We start from the raw sequence: 24,916 nt of genomic DNA on the forward strand, positions 1-24,916 counted from the left end.
AGGTAGCACAAAATAATTACGTATGCAAATCAAAGTAGTCGACACAATCAGTACACATCACATAGCACATCACCGTTATTTAATAATTGTATTTTATGAGGTTCAAACAGTCAAACATTAGATGAACTGAGATTCAAGCTACAAAACATTTGACAAAAACCTGTAGTGGTAGCATTTAGCCAGTGCTTCACTTAGCTCATTGATTGATTGTATTGATCCCCACTGATGCTGTCCTAACTTCTGATGATTGTCTTGCTAAAATGTGCATGACAAAATGCATCTCAAAAAAATAATTGTCAGTATCTTGGAAAAAATCTGTTCTGGTGGTGTCCGTATACTGTTATTACAGTCAAATGAAACAGGAATTACAACAGCCAACCTTCAAAGAGACACTGCAACAACAGTAAGGCAGAAACAGGAAGAGGAAAAACAGATAAGAAGAGGATGGATGAAACTGAAAAGCCCAAAATAAATACTTGGTCATGTCTTGTGTAACTGCAGAAAACATTCAGCACATTTGCAACCTGAGCTGCCTTCCCCTGATATTTAATTATTTATCCTGCAGGAGCTCCACCGTCATGTCCAGCTGTCTGAAACATTTTCTTCCCAGTGAGAATAAATACAATGGACCTGCATTGAGCTGCCTGCAGGATGAGAAGGTAGAAAACCACCATAAATAGAAAACATGTCTTCAGTCAGCTTCAAGTCTGGCTGTCAGTGCCATACGGGGTGAATTTGACACTGGTGGGCAGTTGAGCAATGATGTTTGCATCACCCATCAGTTGGGCAAACACATGGTTGTCCGACATCATATCAGAGTAAAACAGGTTAGTTTGTGGCAAAGTAGTCAAATTAACGCTAGTCCTGCTGCCTTTCCTGTATAAACGGAGTAACCGATGAAACAGAGACTTCCTGAGGAGGATATAGATCCAGGGGTCAAGGATGGGGTTAACAGAGGCTATCCGGATTGCAGCCAGGTCAGCATCGGGGTCATTTTTCAGCATGAAGCTGTTGGCAAACACTCTGACCTAAAAGAAAATAAAAACTACAGTTCAGATATCCATGCTGTATATAGTAGTTTGAAACGTTGCAGTATCATCATATATGCATATTATATACTGAAGAAAAAAATTTTGCTCCATTGTTTTAGTGGTTTCCCCAAAATTATGAAAATCTTCATTCACCCTGTAATAAAATGCTTCTCTTGTTCCAGTCTCTCTGGCTTATCAATATTAAAAACATGACCCTTGTCTGAGTTTGACTGTGTGTACAGTAATTCTTTTGACTCTCTTTTCACTGTGTTCTGAGATTGTAAAATTATCATTATTTAGAGAAATAACAGAACATATCAAACAAAAACAGACTGGTTTACAGGGTTTTGTTTGTTTGTTTGTTTGCTGAGAACAGAGTCTGCATGAAATATCATTGAATCCCTACAAATCGATGATGCAATTGGTGGAATTAGGCAAGCATTGTTTGTTTGTATCCTAATTACACAATCAGAGGATTATTCTGACTCTGACTCACCACAAGCGGGGCTGAACAAGCCAAGACCACCACAGATGTCATCACTAAAACCGCCATCATCTGCGTCTCGGCGGCCGAGGACAGAGCCCTCCACCTCTCCCGGACACTGGCTCTGGTGACGGAACGCGTCACTGTCCTCTGCCGCATCAGCAGCAGCGCGCCGCACACCGCCAGGTTGAGCATGATGGTACCCAGGATGAGCAACAGGCTGACGCCGCCGTACAGGATGGAGTACGCGGCGGCAATCGGCTCGTTTGTCCTCCAGTCGATGAAGCACCATGTGCCGGATGGCTGCAGCTCACTCCCCGCCATGCCCATCATCGGGAGGGAACAGAAAAGAATGTGACTGGTGTAAAGGAAGAGAAGAAGCCTTTGCGCAAAGCGCCGGTCCACCGCGCAGCGCTGATAGGTGTACGGGCAGCATATGGCCAAGTACCGCTCCGCTGCCATGGCGCAAATGATGCTCAGTCCCGCTAAACTGAAAAATAGCAACAAAAAGGAGAGAAACTCGCAAACATGTTGTTGTTCCAAAATGTTCTGGTCCAGATAGTTTGCTATAGTGAGCGGACTGGCCAGGCAGGTGCCCAGCAGATCCGTCACCGCCAGACCACAAACCAGCGTGTAGAAAGCCGAGGATTTTCTTTCCTGTTTTGATACTGAAAGAACAATTATTGCAATTAAATTCCCAATGGCGCCTCCAGCAAACATAAAAATAGGTAAGGCCATTGCTGTTTCTACTCTGGTCGTTTGTGCATGCTTAATAATCGTCTCGTTAACGGAAACAGATCCGTGCGTAAAGTTCGGGCTTTCCACTGTCAAATACTCCCACAAACTTGTATTAGGTGTCATGTCCTTCGGTTTGTTGTGGATTTCTGAATGCATTTCCTTCTCAAATCCTCGGAATAGATAGATGGGCCATCAGTTGTACTTTCTTGTAATCCAAATGTCGTTAATCACCGACTTCGTGATGCACATCTGGGAATTGGGAGGTGAGATGCTTCTAATATACTGACTGCCGAAAAAACTTAACAGGGATGAACGCCACGGGATCCTCTCTGAGACAAACAGAAATATCCACGTTTGGGTCTCCTTCAGTTACATGCCTCATTTGTCCATATTGACGTCATCGTCGCGTTGCGTAAATGCTGTGGTAGCTGTCAGGAAGATGACTGGGTTAAGACATGCAGTGCGTAAAAACGATTAGAGAGGAACAAGGGACTCTTCAGCAGTCTTTGGTCTACCAGTTAAATATGAGTCATATTTAGATGCAGACACACATAAGTATAACAGCAAGTAAGGATCAGATTTCAGAAAGCTTCCAAGACACTAAAATAGATTTTGTCATAAAATAGTTTTCATCGACATCAATGCCTTTGTGCCATTTCACCCAAACTGAATGGAGACAGACATTTAAACAACCAGAAAGTGACAGGCTTCCATCCATCCATCCATCCATCCATCCATCCATCCATCCATCCATCCATCCATCCATCCATCCATCCATCCATCCATCCATCCATCCATCCATCCATCCATCCATCCATCCATCCATCCATCCATCCATCCATCCATCCATCCATCCATGACCCTCTGTCCTTAGCAAGGTCACAGTGCTGGATTCTATCCCAGCTCAGAGTCACTGTTTTCTGTGGCACCCACTCAACCAGTTGTTTAGCATGAGCATTCAGAAGCAACAGAGGGACAACATGCAAACTCTTGGGTCAAAATACCCAGAAACTTTTGCGGAGAATGTTAGAGGATGGAGTACCATTACAGAGTTACCTACTTCACATGATCTGAGCCATAATTCTGGGCCACACGATGGTCTATTTCAGTCACCTGCTGCAACATTGCTGCCTGACATTGGATTGTTCTTCTCTTCGGGTGTCACAGAGTTGACCTGGTTCCAGTCCAACACATAGTGGTGCTTCAGGAAAGACTGCCACTAAGAGATGTTTAACAGTTGGAAGTGAACTGTGATGAAGGAACAAATCTGTTGCGTTGTTGACCTTGGCCATCCTCATGTTTCTTGGTCATTCAAGAAATATGAGTACAACCACATATCCAGATGTCTCTCTGATATTACAAATGAAAAAGCACACCAAACCCTCAACCTTTTTCTCTAATGTGGTCTTTAGCCCCTCACATTTGACTCGCTCAGTATTGTTTTCTAATGCCTGTAAATTGCCCACAGTGTAGCATGCCAATTTGTCCCAAACAGAGGTGACTGGAAATGGCTGTAGGGAATAACAGAAGCTGATGGACAACAATGAACACACGAAATGTAACTGCACTTAGCCTGTTCCCACTCTGCAGCCATCACACATTCATTACTGCATGACTTGTGTTTACAATAAGGTGCAGCAGCGGAGGGTCTCTGTCTGTAGCCGACCTTAAAAGACAAAACACAACACCTCTCCAGAGGTAAACCACCGTTGCTCATCTCTACTGCAGACAGACGGGGAGCTGGCAGACTCTAAAAACAACAAAGCACTTAAGTGATGCCAAGGTCTGGAAACTCCACTGCCATCTGGAATGTTCTTTGGTTCACAGTGAATCATGAGATGTACAGGTCATCTCCACATGGTTTATAGTTTTTGTCAGTGTTGTAAAGGTAATCTATTTATTGTAAATACACTTAAAATGTATTATATCTCTATCTGTGGTCTCTGCAAGGGAATGCAGCTATAAAACTTTATGCACATCTTAGTATATGACTAAACAGGGCAGCCCACTATTATTTATGACCTTAGAAGGACAGCATTAAGCATTATTTTGGCTACAAACCTTTGTTAACATTTGACTCAGCACTTAAAGTCACCTGCAAATGGAGAGGTTTTTTTTCCCCCACTAGTCTAAAAATAAATCAGTGTATATTCACAAATACAAACTAGAAAATAGGCAGTAACAGACTGCAACATCCCGCGACACCCCTGAATTAAAAATTTTATCCTGACCTACTTTCATAGGTCAGGATCATTTAATAAAAGACCCATGATCCAAGTAGTGCATAGACTAGTGCGTATGGAGAAGGTCAGTGTAAGACCATAGATCAAACCACTAGCTTTGATCTATGGTCTTACACTGGCCTTCTCCCTTGTCTTTCTACCCTATCTGGTTCCTGAGTGAATTTGACTGTGACCTTTTTTTTTTTCAACGTCAAGGTCATCATCTCACCTTCATCCCCTTTCCCGCCTGAGTAAGGTGAGTTTTTGTTTCATCTTTCTATCTGAAACGGTTGTGAAGATATTTAGTGGACAAACAAACGAACAAATGAACGAACCGACGGATAGACATATGGACGGACGGACGGAGGGACAAACACATGAACACTGACAATCACAATACATCACCGCTTTGAGGCGGGATGTAATTATTATTTGATTAATAAAATCATATTTAATCCTAGTGAACTATAGCATATTTATTGAAGCCCTGTTCCCTCTTTTGAATATGTCAATGTATCTGTGGATGCAGGTGTTAAAATTCGCTATTCATATTTAAACTGCTGTACATGTAAACGATCCTATTTATTTTATACCTCCAGTTTTAAATCTCTATATTTTACCATTTCCTGTCCTATTTTACCATTTCCAATTTTTCACAATCACAGAATCACTGATGCAGAGAATGTTTGTTGGTGTGAACAAACCATTCGTGCCCAGTTCACAGATCATTGAGATATTTTTTTATTTTTTTTATTTTTTATGAATTGTTCATTCATTCGTTCGTTCGTTCGTTCGTTCGTTCGTTCGTTCGTTCGTTCATTCATTTTCTCTAACCACTTCATCCGCTTGTGCAGGTCACAAGGAGCTGGAGCCTATCCCAGCTGTCTTGGGGCACAGGGTGGGGGAAACTCCATGCGCGACGCCAGTGCACCGCGGAGCCACACAGAGACAGACAAATATGCACACACGCACTCACTCGTACGGGCAATTTGGAACGGCCAGTTAACCTGAAGCACATGTTTTTTGGAGGTAGGAGAAAGCCGGAGAATCCGCAGAGAACCCACGCAGACACAGGGAGAACATGCAAACTCCACACAAAGCAGAACTCAAACCCGGACCCACCTTGCTGTGTTTATTAATTAATTTATTTTTAGCCCCGCGGTGCACTGGCGTCGTGCCCGGAGTGTCCCCTGCCACACGCCCCATGCCAGCTGAGTTAGGCTCCAGCTCCCCGTGACCCGCTACGGCGGATGAAGCGGTGAAAATGAATGAATGACTTATTTTTAGCCAAATTGCTAAACAAATGCTGCACTTGTGCTACTTCTTTGAAAAACAAAACACATTTAACACCTTAAATAGACTGAATAGGTAAATCAATTCAACTTGTGCAGCAAAGTCGTCCTCTTTTTTCTTTTGAACAATATTTTTGCGGCATTTTTGCCTTTAATAGATCAGACATTTGAAGATATACAACAGGAAACGGGAGAGAATGTGACTTGAGGTCAAGGGGCTGTGAGCTGGGATTGAAGCCATGGCTGCCACACAGGGACTGGAGACTCCATACAAACAGAAAGCAGCAGCATCTTCACCCACTAGCTTGAAATGTAACGGAATTTTGAGGAGAGAAGCCTGACGATCTTAGTTTTTAACATATTGGATTTTGACTGAACTTATTGTCCTCGGTCTAATTTGAGGGCATGGTTTGGCTATTTTTGAGGATCATCTAGCACAATCATGGCTGGAGTTCAGCAATCAGGTATGTGAGCTCCCATTGGACCAAGCAAACGCCTGCTGTGGAATTTGTCTCATGCATTTTCTTTTGTGTAGTGAGTTTTATCAAACTTTAGGAACTCACACTAAATTTTTTGACTGAAAACAACCTAGATGTGCAGGTTAATGGATCATGGTCAAAGCACAGGATGGTGGATCCTTGGCTCAGCACATGACAGAGGTGTTGTTTGACTTCTCTTCTGTCACTGCTGGTAAATGCAGCTGTGACTTGTCTCACTCAGTTGTTCTTTTTAATCAGGATGTGGGACCCTAATGTTCACCCCAGATTGGTTGGTAAAGTGGAATAAATCCTCCATGATTCCAGCATTTGGTTTTGAGTATTATTTGGGGGCCCTCTCTTTGAGACCAGATTTCATGGAAAGCTGTGCGTAATGTCACTTCCTGTTTTGGTGTTTATCTGAGAAAATTGTTTCAACATGCAGCTAAGCCTCTGTGCAGATCTATAAATATCAGGTTTTAAGTGGTCTGGCTTACAAATATTTATTCAACAGTATGCATCGCTTGTGTTTTGATCCCATTCCAGGAGCAGCTAAACACTTTCTCCAAAGTTATAAATGTGTTTTCCAAGAACCCCCAAAACATGGAAGAATATTTAAAAGCATGGCACCAGACGTCCTTTTTCCAAATGTTAGGCCGGCATTCCCCTCAAAATTAAATGATGCCTGAATATTAAAGCTTGTAATTCTGCATTTTGCAAGAACAAGAATAATAGCTTCCCATTAAATGTTAAATAATATAATTACACAAGGTTTTACACAATATCAATTTTCAATTACAGAATATCATTTCTTTGTTTGATGGGTTCCTGAACTGACGATCAAAATCCTTTAAGGATGCCAAAAGATATCAAAGTTGTTATTTTGGGTCCCTTGAGGGAAACACATGAACTCTCACTCTCCGACTGAGTTGGAAAGCGCCTCGTACAGATCTTCAAAATTACAGCCTCTTCAGCCTTCAGCAAGAATTCCCATGTATTTCAGGATGTTAATATATCACCAGCGAGTCTCTAGCGTGACCTTTGACTCTGAGAAGTTTCAGCAGTGATTCAAGCCAAGAACACGGGTGAGAGCGGAGACAAACTCCCAGCAGGTGAGGTGGATTAAAGAGATCTCTCTTGCTCTGTAGAGAACAGAAACACAGATTCAACTCAGAACGGGTTTAACTTCATTTTGTACTTTTTAAGTATCTGATATTCTTTAATTAATTTGTTTGGGTTGGGTTTTTTTTGCAGGCTAACGCTGATGTGTGTTTCTATCAGTGTGCAGAACTGACGCGTCGTCCTCTTTCTCAGACTGCTTCATTGTTTTCTCGGCATCCCGAGCGCGGATTTCCAAACAGACCCCATCATGATGGAGACAGAGCAGAATGCTGGGAGTTGTACTGCTCCGGGCCAAAGTGCTGTCAGAACCTGGCTTTTCTCCAGCACAAGAGGTATTGAGAGATCAGCTTCTGTTGACTGTCAGGAAAAGTTCACAGGCAAAAAACTCAGCCTGGAGTTTTGACAGAGCTTGTTACCCATGACCTGAGGCAAACTGTTCAAATCCCCCCGAATGCTGAGCTTTGCCATTATCCTTTGAACTGATTTATTTTATTTTCTTCAACTCTTGTTCACCTTTATCCAAGGAAATTGTCCTAAATCAGTTTTGACTTACTTTGATTTACTTTTATTCAGCATTAATTATTTTGGGATTTAATCCAATGAGCATGTGGTCTGTCTGAAATTTCATGTCCATCCAACTGAATTCATTTCGTCAGCAGAAAGTTCAACATTTTCTTCTTAAATCTATGGGAGCTTGTGCCAGTTCTCGTTACCTACATTGCATCTCATGCTTTCCCACTGCATTTGAATGCCACACGCCTTCAGCAGAGCATACATGAAAAATTTGACCATCTGTCTTTTTATTTTCGGTTTTATTTTTCAAATGCATCGCTTGTAAATCCTTAAAATGTTCAAAGGTTCAATGCTGATCAGTTAAAATGTATTTTAAAGGTATTCACTTTTCAGTGTAAAAGTGAATTCTGTCACAAATGACAACCACACATTGCAGTTAGGGGACAATGAATGACATGATAGCTGTTAGCTACTGGATGGATAATATTAACATCAGTAAAGTTTAGTACGTTACGTCCTCTATTCTGACTTTTGATGGAAGTTTTGTTTAAATCTGCTGGGAAATGGGAGCGTTTTTAGTTGACTGCTTGTTCCTCCTTCATGCACCACTGGAGGGTGTCCAGTTGTTCCAGCTGCTTAACAAATACTATTACCGTTACATTTGAGCTTTACTGGAAACAGGTTTCCAAATTGGAGCGGCTTTTATGTCAAGTAAATAAATGTCTGCTAGTCTGTTGTGAATGACAGGGTAGACTAATTTCAAATACTTCCCTTTGCAAACAGGATTTGTCAGTAAAGCTGTGACTTTTCTTCTTAAGAAATATAAATTTTCCATCTTGTATGTTAAACATTAGCCCGGTGAGGTCATATTTCAGTCTATAAAAACATGCAGAAGTCATACATTGACGATAAAACACCTTAGCAAGCATTATAAAATTTAATAAGGCATGAAATTTGATGCTGTAGTTAGGTCAAGCCAACAAAAGCAAATGCAAGACGTGGGCTAAACACTGCTTTTAAATGGTAGATACTAGATAGTAAATTTGGAAAGAAGGAATTTGTGACTGTTAAGGAGCACTCTGGCTCAATGAGTCATACCAAGCAAAACATTTTAATGGATATGTTTCATCACCAGGAGCACTGGGTGAAGGTTGGGGAGATGCTGTAATCAACATCATGGAATATTCAAAATGTTCAATTTCTTTTATCACCACTCAAAAACACAATCTTTTACTGACCCAAACTGAAGTGTTTCTGTGATTTGAACCACGAGGTGAAATCAGTTCTGGTCCACGGAGTCAATCATCCACACTTTTTTTGTCTTTTCTCATTTTGTTTGTTTGTTTGTTGTTCTGTTGTTTTGTTGTGGGGGGGGGTATTGTTATATTGTTTTTGTTGCTTTGTTTTAGCTGATTTTGATGTTTTTATTTCCCTTGGCTTTCCTTTACTGTGTTTGTCTTCAACATAAGCGTCAGTAATACTTTGACTGCCATTACATTTTTTGAAATACAAATTTGGAATCCAAAAATTTTGAAATGACTGAAAATGGTCCAAAAACAATCAGGAGAGGTGCATTATAATGTACCAATGACAGGAAAGGTGTTAGAGTCCATATTACAATAACATTTACACCACCTTATCCAACGACCCACGACCTTTAGAGAAATGGAGACAGCTTTAGGAATAATGGGAACATAAACTGAGAAAATTGAACCATAAAGGGGGAATGAAGCTCAACCCAGACACCTCAAAAACCACATCGTTAAACAAAATGACCTTAGAATGGAATATTGATTTGTGTTGTAAAATGTGTTTGTGCTGAACATTAAACTAAACAGTAACTGTAAACCAATAAATGTTACACAATGAGAATGAAGCTGTTCAAGCAAGGACCTTTGTTACCACACAAGTTTACTGCTAAATTACAGTTTTCATTTTAAAAAATGGAAATTAAAAATTTTTCTTACACAGACAAAAAACAGCTTTTAAACAGTAGGTGCTGCAGAGGTGACACAGAACTAGACGAAGGAGTGCAAAATTATCAAGAACACAAATACACATGAACTTTTTTAAAAAAATGTTATGCTTTGCTTTCACACAGTTTGTCCTATGCCCTAAACTGTCATCACCTCTCCTCATGTTGCCTAGAAACACCCAGACTACCGAGTGACGTGACGCGTTTCTCTGGAGAAGGGGTCCGCTATAAAGCCAAGTTGATCGGAGTGGACGCCGTACCCGATGCCCACGGAGACAAGATGTGCTGGGACTCTATGATGAAACTCAAGGTATTCTGTTGTTCATTTACCACAGTAATTCTTTCACACAGGAATATTTCCACGCTTAAAAGTTTTATATTTTCAAATACTCAAGATTTTGTGGCAACATGGCCAATAGGAGATGAGTTCTATTCAAGCCAAAAATGTGTGGCTGAATTTACTGTAACTAGACTAGTGTTGAATTTAGGTCTGTACACTGACATACTACAGAAAGTATGACGTGAAATTAGGCGTGCTGGGTTTTGACTACACACAGCATAAATTTTGTGTACAGTATGAGAAAGGGTCAGAGATGATATATGCTGCATGAACCGACTTCAGATACAAAAATGTCTGGTTTCAATGACCCAGAATTCATTGCATTTTCTCAAAATTTTTTGCCTGATGAAGCATCACTGTGGAGTACTTTCGCTCCAGTGTTTTGGAGTTGAGCAGCATCACACATCCCTGTAGGGTTAACCAGCTAACGAGTGCATCAATACATTCTTGAACACCGCTTTAAGCAAACATATTAACTCAATGACATGATTGAGTTTTTGAACGTCACATACCGACTCTCAGTCAAACTTTCCCTGCCAGAGAGCCTTTAAAATGCTGTTAACAAAAACTGGGCTGTACATTCAGTTCAAGGACACAAAAACTGCGTAATAAGAAGATCTGTGACGTCAGGCTTCACATGGGACCCGAACTTTGATCTCTTTCAGTGATGGGTCATTTCTGTGACCCATCACTGAAAGGTTTTTCTCACTATGTAAACAGTGCTGTGTGGTGAAGTTACTCCGATCATCTCATTCAGACTTGGATGTGTTTGCATTACAGGAACATTAAAACCATGTGCATCTGATCTAGAAGATAAACCAGATTTACCAAAAGACTATACATTCATGGCTGAACGAAGGCAAAAATATATTTAATGCTAAAATGGTTATTCTAAGCAGATGATGTTTAGATGGTCTGCTTTGCTCTGCCCGATCACCCTGTAAACTCAACTCCTCTGTTTGTGCTCCAAATTTAAACCACTCATACTTTTCTTTTTATTCTTCTTCTTTTTTCTTTACTCCATCTGCTTTAGGGGTTGGAAGAAGCAGTGAGAAGACAAGGAAAACATAAGCAGAGAATTTGGCTCAAAGTTTCCTCCAGTGGCCTGAAGATCGTGGACGAAAAGACAGGGGTGAGTGCCTTCTCATTGTGTTGTTGTGCACTACTAGCTCCCTCTCATGCTAATGGTTAAGAGCATTTTTGTTTATGATGTGCAACAAACAACACAAAAACATCCTTGTTGGGTTGTAATTGCCCTTTGTAATCCAGCCTGGTTTTATTTTTCCCCAAACTGCAAAATTCTCAGATTCACTCAGGAGGCGAAGCAGAAAGTGGAACACGGATCAGTGTCACAAAACTTGATTCCAGAAGTTTACTTTCTGTTTTACAGGCAAAATTCATATTTAACATGTTTCCATCTCAAAAGCACAATTTGTCATTTTCTGTATGTTTGGGGTTTTTTTTACAAAAATAATCTGCTAGATGTTAGTGGTGGAAAAGAAGGAGATGATGAAAGGAATGGGGAAGTTTTGTTTCCCATGTTTCCCATGAGAAATTAACTTTATGTGGAAGTCTGCATGTGGAGATCTGCATTTTAGTCCCTCGTCTGTCACAGTTTTGGTTTGCTTTACGGTTCAGTGATATTTGTGGTGAATACAAACGTCACAGATTCATTTGGTCAGTAGGTTAATTTTCTGTTCTTGCATACATATTGTTGCAGAGAACTCAGAGAACTGTCTTGCATTTTGTCAATAAAGATGTGTTTCATTCGAACACTGTCTCACCCCTGTCGTTTAAACTAATATGCCCCCACCCACCCACCCCAACAGCATGATTTCAATAATAAAAAGTTCAAATCTTGTTGATTATTTTTAGGCTGTACTTCAAGATCATGACCGGAGCAGGATAACGTCTTTAATGAAGGACCAGTCTGACCCGAGAGCTCTGGCTTATGTTTACCAGCACCATGATTCCTTCAGTCTCTTCTACATCAAGATGGCCAGCCTGGTATGAGAAAGACATGATATTACCAAAGCATTTGCTCAGCTATCCAAACCATTCAAATTTAGCCATTAAAATCTTTTCCATGGCTACAGGAGTAAAAAAAAATCAAGCACCGAGGCATGCAGCCTTCCTCAGTGAATTTATAACTTGTTGCACATAAAGGAAGTCACCTGTGCACTAAGCAAGGCCCATAAAGACATTTAATGAGCGAATTTGGTGTTGAAGAACTTCACTGATCTGTACACAGTCCTGACCTCAACCCAATCGAACACCCTTGGGATGAATTAGTCAAGAGATCGTGACTCAGGCCTTCTTTCACAACATCAGTGCTCTTCTGGAAGAATGATAAAAAATTCCCATAAACATCCTCCTAAACCTTGTGGACAGCCTTCCTAGAAGAGTTGACGCTGTTATAGCTTCAAAAGGCGGACCATCATGTTAAATCCGTTGTGTTAGGGATGGGATGCAATTAAAGTTCATATGCATGTGAATCTAAGTGAGCGAATACTTTTGGCAATATAGTATATAAGATGTTAAGATCATACAAATAAGTATTGATGTTAGTTACTGTATTAGCCATGGTCGTTCATTTTTAAACATTGAAAACAAGATGAGCAGTAAAAGCTCAATTTGAGTCTGAAGGTCTCTTTAATGGTGAGTTATGGGTCAGGCCTGTTACACTATATTCTCCATTTCAGGACACCAATAAGACAGAATGGAAAAGTGCAATTTGTGTTCATTGTGCCAGTAATTTATAATTCTGAATTTCTGTGTATGAATTTCCATGTCTGAACCAGGCAGACCCAGTTCTGGCTGATATCACGGAGGTTTGTCAGGTTGTGGGCCAAGAGACAACACCAGAGGAACCTGCAGAGACACCAAAACAGGTAAGAGAAAATATTTACTCTGTTAATGAAGATTTTTTTATTTTTTTTATTTATTTTATATTTCTTATTTTTCAGGAAAATTATTCAATTTTGTTTCCTTTTTTTTTTATTTTAGAATGATTCCATCTTGCTTCTAAATGGCAGTTCAGCCCCTCCAACTGAAGTAAGTGGAAAATATAATTATTTCCAAATATTGGAAAGGACTTTGACATGTAAAAAAAACCTCAAATGTATTCTGTTCTCAAAATTCTTTTCAGGGTTCAGCTGCAGAGGACATCTTCAGTTCTCAGTCGGACTCTCCAGCTCCACAAATAAACCAAGTAAAATTAACACCAAAAAAAAAAACTTTGGGAAAAAAAACAAGAATCAATTTATATTTCAATGCTTTTAAATGAAAAAGATGCACAAATTTAACCCCAAGAGGAGAAAATTTTAGAAAATGCAGCACTGCTCCATGAATAGAATAGAATAGAATAGAATAGAATAGAATAGAATAGAATAGAATAGAATAGAATAGAATAGAATAGATGATGATTCAATGGAGAATTTATATTTTTGCTGTAGTTGTATTTACTCTTTTTTCATGCATACCTGTTAAAATTGATTAGTCGGATGTCGTTTGTCTCCCAGCTCCTTTACAGAACATTATTCCAATGCTGATTGAAATACATTTGCTTCAGAAAAACTACTTATTTTCTACACCCATTAAACACAGATTTTAATATTTCTGCTGTCTCTTTTTTTACAGACATCTTCCTCCAGTGAGTTGCTGGAAGTTTTCTCCACCCCAGTAATGGAGCCAATAATGTCAACCCAGAGCTCCTGCGTTGTTCAGCCAGGTCAGCTACATCATGTGTTTGGATACTTAATTAACCGTTATTCCAGTCCATCTACAACCTGAGACTTTTATTAAGTTGAGAGATTTGCAAGCAACGTGAATTAACAGACAGGACATCCATTAAGAAACAGAATGTTTCTGGCTACAGGCCTTTTACCAAAAGCTCAAGGAGAGGATTGATGTATAAATCTAATTAAATATCAAGGCATGTAAATAAAATACCATTAAAGGAGGAGACTTATTCCATCATAAAACTGGAATTCAAAGTGAGTCACTCCTGGCATCTTTCCTGTATTGTGTTTAATTGGAGCATTAATGCTTCTATGTGCGAGAAACACATGTAGGACTTCCCATGATCTCCCTGTTTATGACGGGTTTGATGCACTCCTGAAGATCATGTTTCCCACCCGTAACGCAGAGGCAGACAGAGGAATGTGGAGTGTTTTATAGTGTGTAAATGATGAAACAAGTACCTCACCCTTCAGCCTCTCTCCACACATGTTCAGTTCCCACACTGCTCCTCAATGTGCATGTTCACAGCCTTCTCCTGTATCTGTAAGAACAAAACAAGTCAGGTTTTAGTAGAGTAAAAATCAGGTTGTTAAAGCTTGCTTTCACAGTATGTCAGCATGTGTCAACTGTGTAATGTCCACAGTCAATTATTGGGACACAATGATGTCATGTGCAATGTTTACATCTTGTTTACATCTCTGTGTTGATCCTTTAATGTTACTAAACAACAGCTTTTTATTAAAAGTATCGACATTACCCCATACATTGAGAAACGCAGAAGATATTTAAACTTAAGCAAGTGTATTTTCTGCTTGATTCATAACTCAAAAAAATAATTAAATTTGGGATTGAGAATTTTAAAAATTTTTGAAGTTACACCTCTTATTTTAAAGAAACAAAAGAGAGATGTACCCTTACTGCAATACAGTAGTCTGAAAACTTAAACGCCACCTTGTGGTTTTGAATGAAATTGCCTTATCCAACTATTGGGAACCCAGGAAACTTTGGCATTGGGTTTGGAAAAACAATTTTGATATATCTAATGTCCACAGAATGTTTTGTTTAGTTGAGTATGGCCAAAAATTAAAATGTATTTGCACAACCAGAACAATTTTAAAATCCCTCTTTTAACATCTTTGTGTCTCAGAGTCTCCACAGCCAAAGCTCTCCAGCTCCCAGATTCTCTCCATGTTCCCACAACACCCTGTTGGGGGATCTCCATACTCATCTCCCCCATACTCTCCCACCAACATGCCCTGGGTTCAACATGGTCTTCAGGGGAATCAGTGGGCAGGCCCCGCTGTGGCGCCATGGCCTGCAGTGCCCAGCGGTTTGCCTACATGGTCGCCAGCAAACAGCCAGACCAAAGCTCCAGGTTCTCAACCAGAACTGATGAGGGGTGGAAACACGCCAACTTCCCCCACTGCTGTCAACGGGTTCCCTACCGCTCTAAACCACCTATATGTCCCCACTGGGCCTACAGTACCGCATCAGTCAGCTCCCCCTATCTTGGACCAATATCTTAAGTGATAAAGTGGCTGGATGAGAAAATTTCCCATAGCTTGATGGTTTTTGATTGGGTTGATGAGTTTGTGGATTATTCAGGTTTCTCCCGTCGATATGTGTCTTTAATTTTTGTAATTCTAAATTCCCAATTAATTTTATTTTGAAGGTTTTATGTTGTATGCTGCTTTGCTTTCTTTAACTCCTGTATTATATCTTCATTAGGTTTACTCATACACTCTACCTGCAGAATAAAATACAGCCATTTGACTTTGTCTTATTTTCCTTCAGACCTTGGGTTTAATAGATAAGATATCACATGAAACACACTTTGCTATCTATTTTCTACAAAAGTCCTTATTGTATTCTGTGTGTTATTATTAGACATTTTCAAACACATGATCAGTAAACTGAAATGAAACAAACTTTCTGGCACCATGTTAATGTTTCTCTATTGTTAACCCCACGTCGTGTCATACCTAGAGCATTTCCTCATTTGTAGTCAGTCTCTACAGTAGCATCAGCCAGCATCCTGATTCACTGATCATGGAGTACTTTTTCCATCACTAAACCATCACCAAAGGCAAATATGGTAAGAAATTATTGTGTATACTGATGTCTAGAAGTACAATCTTTAATACTTTTATCAGTACAGACACTCCTCCGAGCTTTCCTACTTTTCTTTAAGTGTTGGTGGATGAATGTGGGTCATGCCCACTGTCTATTTCCCCACTTTCCTGTTTAAATGATCACTTTTGAATATTTTCTGTTATAGAAAAAGTTTAGTGGTGTGTGACACCCTTTTATCAATCAAGGACCCTTATATGATAAATTCTTTGGCCTGGATTTTATAGAAAAAATATATTCTTATATCCACCAATAACACTTCAGGGTTAAAATTTAAAATTCCATGTGTTTCAATGAATGAGAGGGTTCATGAGTCCCACCTCTTTCTAATCATGGTAATTTCAGTACCTCAGAACCCTACAACTTAAATTCTACAAATAAAATCCATTATCTGTCATTAGATATGTTTTGGGGCAAAGGTTTTACCTACACAGAACATTTTGTCTACATTAGCACAATTTAAAAAGATTCACAGATGACTGCCAAACTAATAATACAGCACAATTTTTTATTAACAATGGATTCAATCCTAAAAAAGAACATAAATAACAACAAAATTCACTCTAAAATGATCTAAAAAAAACCATAGATATGACTTTTTATTGTATTGAAATTGTATTCTCTTTTATTTGTCATAATTTAGTCACATTGTAGCTCACCTGCACCACCACAGTCTGTGGTTGGACCTCTGCAAACGTCTACCGTCATGTGTCATATTCAGTAGAGGACATACATACACACATTTAGATGCATATAGATGCACACACACACACTCCATTTCTTTTGCAGACGCTTACTTACAGAAAGTGTAACCCAGTGAGCGTGTATTCTGTGGTGGGGAGAAAAGTTTTTTTTCAGTTTCCTTTTTTCCTTGTAACAAGAGGCGACTGCAAGCGCAGGTCGAAGCTTACTGGTGCAGGAATTGCAGAGGGCGTCTCTATGGTAACAGCTGCAGGTTGCTAGAAGAAGTGCAGAGGTGTGTGGTTATGTGCATTTCCTGCTTTCTTCACAAACTCAGTAGCAAGGTGTTCAGACTGTTTGATTTTGCCTTTATGAAAGTGTGGAAGACATATTCTTCATATTTGGCAACAGAATCTGCAGAAGAAAAAAACAGTTAGTCAAGAAACCCTTAAACATCCCGTTTAACCCAAAAACAAGCAGAGCACCATTTAAATGCACTTGAGTTTCTTGACTTTTTGCTTTTACAGGTGTAAACAAAATGAAATACCCTTAACAATGTATTCCAAGCATTGGAAATATCCAATAAGTATTTCACTTTGATTATTTGGTATCTAATGGATTCATGTATTTATCATTGGTACTTATTGGATCAGAGATTCTTCCCCGTGTCTGCGTGGGTTCTCTCCGGGTTCTCCGGCTTCCTCCCACCTCCAAAAGCATGCGCTTCAGGTTGATTGGCCGGTCCCAAATTGCCCGTAGTTGAGCCTTCACAATGTTTGTATGCTACACAAGTGTCGATAAAGATCCAAATAACCAGGGAACTGCGCTGTTGTATCGTGAATTCCCATTTTGTAAAGGTAGTTTGGGGGTTTGATGTGTGTTTGTGTGTGTGTGTGTGTGTGTGTGTGTGTGTGTGTGTGTGTGCACAGTAGGCATGCTTTGCTGTGTTCTGCTAACTTCCTGTCATGGAGGCAACGCTGCTGAGTTTGACTGTGTGCTACTGTGTTGCTGTCAAGAGGAGAGTGTTGACGTGAAGGCCCTGAGGGCCAGGTTCAACAACAGGACCAGCAACTCAGACGTCAGCAGCAGAGACAGTGGCTCCCCAAAATCTCCTCGACCTGGTTTCGGGAGGGCAGTCCTCCCAGCGACAGAGAATGATCCAGCCCATCACAAACTGTCCCCCACGGTTCCTGCTCCGATGTCTGGCTCTGGCCCGATCAGGTTCCTGAAGGCAGAGACGGTTGCAGCCTCAGTCACATCCAGATCCACTTCTTTCCCTCAATCACCTCAAAGTCCTGAAGGTAGACTATACTCTCAGCCACCAATGACCAACAAGGTAAAGCAGACAGGGGAGATGCTGGAGAACTTCCTGCTGAAGCAGCATCGGCTTCCAGGCCACAAACTGACCCCTCCGTTAAGTCTAGCTCAGGCATCAGCACCGGCCCCTGCCTCCATCCCTCAAAAGCTTCAACAGAAGCCTCGACAGAGGAACACAGGGGATGTGACCCCGCTGAGAAGGCCCCTGCCCCCAGAAGGACCTGTACCACTGAAACCCAAAAGGCCACCCAGTGTCAACCTGGAGCTGTTCCAAAGGTCATACAGATCTTGTTCACTTCCAAGCCCAAGAAAACAAGATGGTAAGTCTCCCAGTCTTATTATGTCGGAAGTCCCCTAATATATGACGACGACAACTGAGAGGTGAATAGAAACTAACCAGACAGTCTAGATCAATTTTAAAATAACTTCCACATGAAACACAACATGAATATGTACATACTACTCTTCCCATTTTATTAAAATGTACCTTATTTAAAAAAAGATGCACTATAATTTTTACTTAAATATTTGATGGAATAAATGTCTATTAAGTTCATAGTTTGTTAAAGGAGGCATATTTAGATTAATGACAGATCATCAAACCGACAGAAAATATTGAGTGTAAGGTCGCTCGTTTTCTGCATGTGATGTCTCTTCATATCCCAGCAGGTTCTCTGGGTTCAGGCAGAAACATGTCTCTACCCACAGTTATCAGTCCTCCAAAGCTGCCACAGCGATCAGTCAAGCCCAGCAGGCTGCCAAGGCAAGCAGCCACCGTGTAAGTGTGTAACATCACAGAGATGTACATACTGAAAAACTTGTCTTTATTTTAGCGTATTGGACACTAAAGATGGAAGGCATGAAATAATTGTGAGGACTGACAATTTTACAGCAACAATTATCAACTGAACATACAAAATGAGTACCCGGTACATTTTAAGGATGCAGAGTTCCATCTAAGAAATGTAAAGTCCCCTAGGGGATGGATTGTTTAAAGCATTAGTCAGTGAAGATTTTTATTCTGTTTGATCAAAGACAAACAACTCTCCATTACTGAATACAATTGAACAGCCATTGTTTCTTTTCACTCACAAAAGGGACATTGAGGACTTTCAGAAAACCCACGATGACATTGCGACACCGGATATCAACGGTGACACAGTTTATTGTTTATCACAGCAGTTTTTTTCTAGTTCTAGTTCCTCTACAGTCCTTAAGAAATTATGACTCATCAACATATTTTTATATTTTGTAGAATCCTGGACTGACGTTTCTCATGGTATGGATGAGGTAAGAATAGAAGATTGATAATACATGTAAGTGAGAATGTTTGAAGAATTCAAAAGCAGGTGACTCCTTTTCCCTAAAACTATAAACTAAAATTGGAATAGAGTTTAAATTCCATACTTGTTTGAATTTCAATGTCATGTGGAATTGATTCTACATTCAAGCATGTCCATTGTTTCTTTGACAATATGATTTTTTTTCCAATGGGTTATTTCTGTTTGATCTAATCATCCCAAAAGTATTTTCCTTCTTAATATAAAGTACACATAAAAGCTTTTCTCTTGCAGATTGATGAAGATGTATACGAGTCTATTGATGAGTAAGTCTAAACTTTCTGCCTTTGCTATTTGTTGAGCACTCTGTTCTGCTAAAAGTATAAAGTGATTGCAGCTGCATGAAGCCAACTAGCCAGTGTTTCTATTATTTCTGCAGTTATTTCTGTCAAGTTATTATTGAACTGACTGCTAGTGAAGCAGCTGTTAGGCTCTATGCATGAAAATAGTCTGTCATTTCACTGGGTGGTTTAGCATAACATTTAGAGGTCAGTAGAGGAGAGTTGTAGGAAACTTTGGTTATCTTCACTGTTCATCCAGTGCCATCATAATAATCACTTCATGTAGTTTCAGGTGAATTTTTTTCTCAGGACAAATAATTTCCCAATGGGGATTAATAAAGTGGGCTTTCTTTTTCTTCTTCTTCTTCTTCTTCATAGTCTTTCATGCCTTTAGTGAGTGTATGAGACTTGCAGTGCTCTTCACTCTTTTAACGAATGTTTTTAATCTGTTCAGTGAAAATTTTAATATCAGAAAATGTATTTATGGTGCTGGGTACAAGAAATCAAATCAAAGAAAGTGGCAGCTCTTAAATCTTATCTCTGGAGAGGCAAAACTCGCAATTTATGTGACCAGAAAGAGGAGAATTGAAAACAATACTGTTCAAGAAGCAGCTACTGTTTTTTGCTGTAACATCAGATGTTGCTTAAAACTAGAAGTTGGTTTTTACAAAATGACAAAAGACCTAAATAACTTTAGGAACATCTGGTGTCACAAAAATGTCCTATGCACTTCAGTTGATGATCAACTCACTCTTGCAAATTTCCTGATATAATACACTGATTTTTAAAATTGTATTTCTTTTTATTGGTTTTTAGTATTTTTGAAGCACTTTAGCACTTTCATCTAATGTAAAATTTTAAAATGTGATTAAAGTGTTTTTGCAAAAAAAAAAAAAAAAATTCTTCTTCTTCTTCTTCTTCGAATTACTTTGTCTGTGATTAAAATGTTGATATTCTGCTCATTAGTATATACTTGAAACTGTTTGCCATTTCTCATTGTAACCACATCTTTATAGAGACCAAGTTGAGGCGAATCTCATAAATGCTGAGAAAAAGCCCAAAAAAGACATAAGGAGGCAAGACCAGGAGAGGAAAGATCAGATGGCGCGTCAGAAAAAAGAAAATGAATTGAGAAAGAACTTTCAGGTAAGGAACAAGCAGCATTTGACCATTACCTGACCAAACATGACTCCAATTTAATGCAGAAGTTTAGGAATTTGAGAATTATTGTATTGTTGTATGTATTGTTTTTATCATATATGTTGTCCAGACTGGAAAAGAGACTACATAGTTATATTTTCTTTAGTTATTAAGGTTGGTCACAGTAACAGTGTGGCCATCTAACTAATTCTTATTGCATTTAAAAACATACCCCTCCTCCAGCTGAGGAGGGGTACACCCTAGACAGATCATCAGTTTGTCACAGGGACATGCAGAAAGACAGACACACACTCACACTCAGAGTCATATTAAGATCAATTTAGAGTGACCAACTCACCTAACCTACATGTATTTGGTGGTTGGAAGAAGCAAGAGAACATGGAGAGAAATCACACAGATATCGGCAGAACATACAGACTCCACTCAGAAAACACCCAGGTGGAATCAAACCTGGGACCTACTTGTTGTGAGGCAACAGCACCATCATGCTGCCCTGAATGTCAACTTCAAGTAACTTAATTTCCATCTATCTTTAGCTGCACAGTGAGGATGAGATTCTTCAAACAGCCAGGGTTCGGCATGGATGGCATGGCGGAGGAAAACTGGATCTTAATGTGTGCCAAGGTGAGACTGTGGAGATCCTCCGAGTGAAGAATAACCCAGGAGGCAAATGGTTGGCTCCATCGCTGAAAGGAAACTGTGAGAAATGTGTGAACTTTATTTAGACTTTATAACGATAGAGATAAAAGAGGGATACGCAGTGGAAGTTTTTTAAAACCACTGAACCAAAATGCAACTTTCACAATTTCAGCAGTAATTCCAGTAGAGTTTTGGTTGTTTATGGTCCTGTGCTTCAGAGGGTCAATTATATTTTCACTGAGATTCAGAAGATTTTTTTTTGTATTCTCATTTCCAGAGAATTCCAGACTTTGGTACTGACGTGACTTCATAATAATTTATTATTGATGCTGAGAAGGGCATGTTTTCCCCTTTATCCATTTTTTATAAAGAATCAGAGGCATGATTTTTTTTTTTTAACATCGTCTTTCACATTGTGAGGTGACATTTTCTTTATTAATGGGTATCTATCAATGTGATTGACTGCTCTAGGATAAGGCTTGATCTAATGAAGGGGAATGTTCAACCTGATAAATGATTTTTTGTTTTTGCTTATATATTTGGAAATGGATTGAAAAATGCACCATTGTGTCATCGGCAAATTTGAATGGGTAGTTTGTGTTGTGTGGAAACATACTAATCACTTTATTTGATCGCCAATAAAAAAAATAAATTTCGAAATCTTTCAAGTGTTGAAATAAGAAATGGAATAAATATATTACATTTATTTGGTAATGACGTTATTCTTTGTACTAGATGGATAATATGACATCATCTCATATTTGTCAATATACACACTGATTTCAGACGGGTACATCAGCAACACATGCGTGGATGTTGACGATGAGGCATTCAAACCTAAAATGCCCCATTGTGACAAAACAGACATGTTCCCGCTGCCTCCCCCACCTCCAGACCCTCTACAGATGTTAAACCTGGAGTCCGCTGACAGAGACAGGTGCTGTGGATCACATTAATTTACTTTTTCTTGTACTATAATCACAGGAGGTACATTTCTTAGTTCCTCCTTCCTCTGATCCAACTAATATGTTGCATTTCCTCTCATCCCAGCATGCTTGAAGATTACGGTAAGTGATGACAATCCATTTTAAAACCGATAGACAATGATTGAACTTCAACATTGTCCAAGAGAAATTGCTCGTAGCTCATGTGTCAAATCATTTGGTTTAAATTTGTACTGTTTTCAATTTTTTAAAACTCTTTTTCTTTGCTATTGTTATCATTAACAATGTCAAGAACACGAGTGCATTTTCATTTACAACATACTTTTTGTTTTATCCTAAGATGGCTATGATGACGTTCAACTCATAGCTGAGGATTTCCCCCCTCCACCACCTGAAGTCAGGTATTTATTAATATTCAGCTCACTGAGGAAAGATGAAAAAAAGATACTGGAGATATTGACAGCTGCTAAATGCTATACACAGTGTGTGTGTGTGTGTGTGTGTGTGTGTGTGTGTGTGTGTGTGTGTGTGTGTGTGTGTGTGTGTGTGTGTGTGTGTGTGTGTGTGTGTGTGTGTGTGTGTGTGTGTGTGTGTGTGTGTGTGTGTGTGTGTGTGTGTATAGTATATACGTACAATGTATGTGTGTGAATTTCTTATTTCTTTAATGGTCGTTGATTAGCTACTAAATCAGAAATGATTTCTTCCAGCATAGATCCAAAAGTTGTGAACGAGCTGAGAAAAAGATTTAAGGTAAATAAATTTTATAGACTTTCTCCAGAATATTTGTTTTTTTTATATAATGGATAGAGTGTCATCAACATAGTGATGAAATCAAACATTCATACAGTACTTTTGAGTGTTTCATACGTCCTGATGACCAGGACCAGCAAATAGGATTTATCAATTAATGATTGTTTTTTAGTATGATGGGCCCATCACTGTCCTGCACACCATGATGGTGGATCCTAATAGCATCATAAAGAAGCCAGGAGGGAAGGATCTGCATGTGACTCAGGGAGAAATCCTGGATGTCATCCATTTCACCAACAAAAAGGAAGCTCTCTGTCGCAACAAGTTTGGAAAATGTACGTTAACACTTCACATCTCTGTATGATGTATACCACTTCTGCAGCATATGAAATACATGTAATTTTTGGAGTTGGCCAGCTTCAGAAACCTGTATTAAGATAAACCCGATCACTAGAATCCCACATAGACTCAGAGGCATGACTCACTAAAAGGAGTCTGAAACAAGTAGACAAGTGAACAAAAAAATAAAACAGGGAATACAGAACAACTAATATAACTTGAATTATTTGTAATTGTTACAAGTAGGATATACAGTACAGTATAAGTGAATTTATTAAGTTTTAATTTGGTGACAATCACATTTTATGCCTTTACTCGGATTATTTTACATCAAGTTGTTGCTTTTGTCTCACTTCTATAGATGGTTATGTGTCCAGAAGTCTTCTCATTCAAATGTAAGTCAATCCTCATTAGGTTAATACATCACAACATTAATTTATATGCTTTATGTCGCAAATAAATGATGGTGAAATCAACTTCCTCTTCAATGGTTAAACATGGACTTATTTACTTACTTCAGATTACCTTAGTATTTATGTATGCACATACAATATATTATATAAATATGGCTATCAGATCTGTCAAATTACAAAATTGTTGGACCAGTTTTTATACTTGTGACCCCACTTTTGACTTAATTTTAATTTTGACAAAACTTTAAATTCCACAAAATGCACACAAATAATAATTAACTCTTTTGCAGGGAAGGAGATATTTATGACGATGTTGAGTATGCAAGTGGTGAGCTATATTTGCATCCTTGTGTAAATGCTTTGTGTAAATGCCATGCAAACTGTGGAAATTTATATTTGCCATTTTCTTTTCAGACATCTACGACAATGAATCTCCTCATCCTAGCTACTAATATACGTATATCCAAACACAAGCAAAAGGACAGAACACAGAGAGACACACAGCTGCACACACTTTTCCAAGACTACCATTTAGAAAATCAGTAATTCTAAGATATATAAATCCATACCCATAAGCCAGGAATGTGGCTCAAGCCAGTGTCAACTGTAGACCCTCAACTTTGCCAAGCAAATACAGTAGTACCATGAGTTTTATGAATCCATACCCATCTGGATTTGTTTCCTTAAGTGACTTCACCTGGGACCATTTTTCTTTTTATAAGCAGAATTCTAATGTCTGTGCTATACAGACAGGTTTGCTCTTACAGGTAAAATCCCTTTTTTCCTGACAAAACACATATATATTTAAAATGAAAATCCTGCATAATCGCATTGTCAAACTGCTTGTATAAAAATCAAATACACTATAATGGTTCTGGTTTACTTTGCTCGACTTCTGAGAAAATGTAAATTGAATAAATGTGTTTTTTCTGGTAGTTGTGTAATTGATTAAACTTTATTCTTGAATTTAAAAAAATGTATCCATTG

General features: G+C 39.0%; 3 protein-coding genes and 1 long non-coding RNA gene across 22 annotated transcripts; 2 read left to right on the top strand and 2 right to left on the bottom strand.

Moving 5' to 3' along the window:
* Positions 1-43: 43 nt before the first annotated feature.
* LOC137598404 (prostaglandin E2 receptor EP4 subtype-like) lies at positions 44-2,625 on the bottom strand. The gene is made up of 2 exons (XM_068318473.1): positions 1,528-2,625; positions 44-1,028 (listed from the first exon to the last, which is right to left on the bottom strand). The coding sequence occupies exons 1-2, from the start codon at positions 2,407-2,409 to the stop codon at positions 702-704; spliced, it is 1,209 nt and encodes a 402-aa protein (XP_068174574.1). The 5' UTR covers positions 2,410-2,625; the 3' UTR covers positions 44-701.
* Positions 2,106-15,707, top strand: LOC137598405 (disabled homolog 2-like). 8 transcript variants are annotated; one of them, XM_068318475.1, is made up of 14 exons: positions 2,106-2,243; positions 3,886-4,036; positions 4,692-4,731; positions 5,926-6,231; positions 7,247-7,355; positions 7,498-7,697; positions 10,027-10,163; positions 11,227-11,325; positions 12,069-12,200; positions 12,995-13,084; positions 13,200-13,247; positions 13,342-13,404; positions 13,833-13,923; positions 15,082-15,707. In XM_068318475.1, the coding sequence occupies exons 6-14, from the start codon at positions 7,613-7,615 to the stop codon at positions 15,462-15,464; spliced, it is 1,128 nt and encodes a 375-aa protein (XP_068174576.1). In that variant the 5' UTR covers positions 2,106-2,243; positions 3,886-4,036; positions 4,692-4,731; positions 5,926-6,231; positions 7,247-7,355; positions 7,498-7,612; the 3' UTR covers positions 15,465-15,707. The 8 variants fall into 8 exon arrangements, with proteins under 8 accessions (XP_068174576.1, XP_068174580.1, XP_068174578.1 ...); XM_068318479.1 differs by lacking the exons at positions 5,926-6,231; positions 7,247-7,355 and having other exon boundaries at positions 3,886-4,141; positions 7,558-7,697; XM_068318477.1 differs by lacking the exons at positions 5,926-6,231; positions 7,247-7,355 and having other exon boundaries at positions 7,558-7,697.
* On the bottom strand, positions 12,846-16,975 carry LOC137598407 (uncharacterized). Of its 4 annotated transcripts, none has more exons than XR_011036672.1 (3): positions 16,866-16,975; positions 14,401-14,475; positions 12,846-13,064 (listed from the first exon to the last, which is right to left on the bottom strand). It is a non-coding gene; the product is annotated as an uncharacterized lncRNA (long non-coding RNA). The 4 variants fall into 4 exon arrangements; XR_011036673.1 differs by having other exon boundaries at positions 14,396-14,475; XR_011036670.1 differs by lacking the exon at positions 16,866-16,975 and adding an exon at positions 16,724-16,861.
* Positions 15,937-24,853, top strand: si:ch73-40i7.2 (FYN-binding protein 1). Of its 9 annotated transcripts, XM_068318469.1 has the most exons (16): positions 15,937-16,029; positions 17,675-18,382; positions 18,729-18,840; positions 19,160-19,215; positions 19,318-19,352; positions 19,637-19,668; positions 20,700-20,829; positions 21,381-21,543; positions 22,270-22,420; positions 22,534-22,550; positions 22,768-22,828; positions 23,135-23,177; positions 23,350-23,512; positions 23,878-23,911; positions 24,220-24,257; positions 24,344-24,853. In XM_068318469.1, exons 2-16 carry the CDS (start codon positions 17,680-17,682, stop codon positions 24,379-24,381), a joined length of 1,776 nt encoding a protein of 591 aa, XP_068174570.1. In that variant the 5' UTR covers positions 15,937-16,029; positions 17,675-17,679; the 3' UTR covers positions 24,382-24,853. The 9 variants fall into 9 exon arrangements, with proteins under 9 accessions (XP_068174570.1, XP_068174565.1, XP_068174571.1 ...); XM_068318464.1 differs by having other exon boundaries at positions 24,220-24,853; XM_068318470.1 differs by lacking the exon at positions 24,220-24,257.
* The last annotated feature ends 63 nt before the right edge of the window (positions 24,854-24,916 follow it).

Source organism: Antennarius striatus, chromosome 7, assembly GCF_040054535.1.
Source record: "Antennarius striatus isolate MH-2024 chromosome 7, ASM4005453v1, whole genome shotgun sequence".
Taxonomy (NCBI): domain Eukaryota; kingdom Metazoa; phylum Chordata; class Actinopteri; order Lophiiformes; family Antennariidae; genus Antennarius; species Antennarius striatus.

Bases quoted from the DNA above. Each gene is read 5' to 3' on its own strand.
- LOC137598404 (XM_068318473.1), bottom strand. From the start codon at position 2,409: ATGCATTCAGAAATCCACAACAAACCGAAGGACATGACACCTAATACA. The intron at 1,029-1,527 runs GTGAGTCAGAGT...ATTTTCTTTTAG, and splicing joins CTTGTTCAGCCCCGCTTGTG to GTCAGAGTGTTTGCCAACAG.
- LOC137598405 (XM_068318479.1), top strand. From the start codon at position 7,613: ATGATGGAGACAGAGCAGAATGCTGGGAGTTGTACTGCTCCGGGCCAA. The intron at 7,698-10,026 runs GTATTGAGAGAT...CATGTTGCCTAG, and splicing joins GCTTTTCTCCAGCACAAGAG to AAACACCCAGACTACCGAGT. The intron at 13,924-15,081 runs GTCAGCTACATC...TTTGTGTCTCAG, and splicing joins CTCCTGCGTTGTTCAGCCAG to AGTCTCCACAGCCAAAGCTC.
- si:ch73-40i7.2 (XM_068318464.1), top strand. From the start codon at position 17,680: ATGCTTTGCTGTGTTCTGCTAACTTCCTGTCATGGAGGCAACGCTGCT. The intron at 18,841-19,159 runs GTAAGTGTGTAA...CACTCACAAAAG, and splicing joins CCAAGGCAAGCAGCCACCGT to GGACATTGAGGACTTTCAGA. The intron at 20,830-21,380 runs GTAAGGAACAAG...ATCTATCTTTAG, and splicing joins AATTGAGAAAGAACTTTCAG to CTGCACAGTGAGGATGAGAT.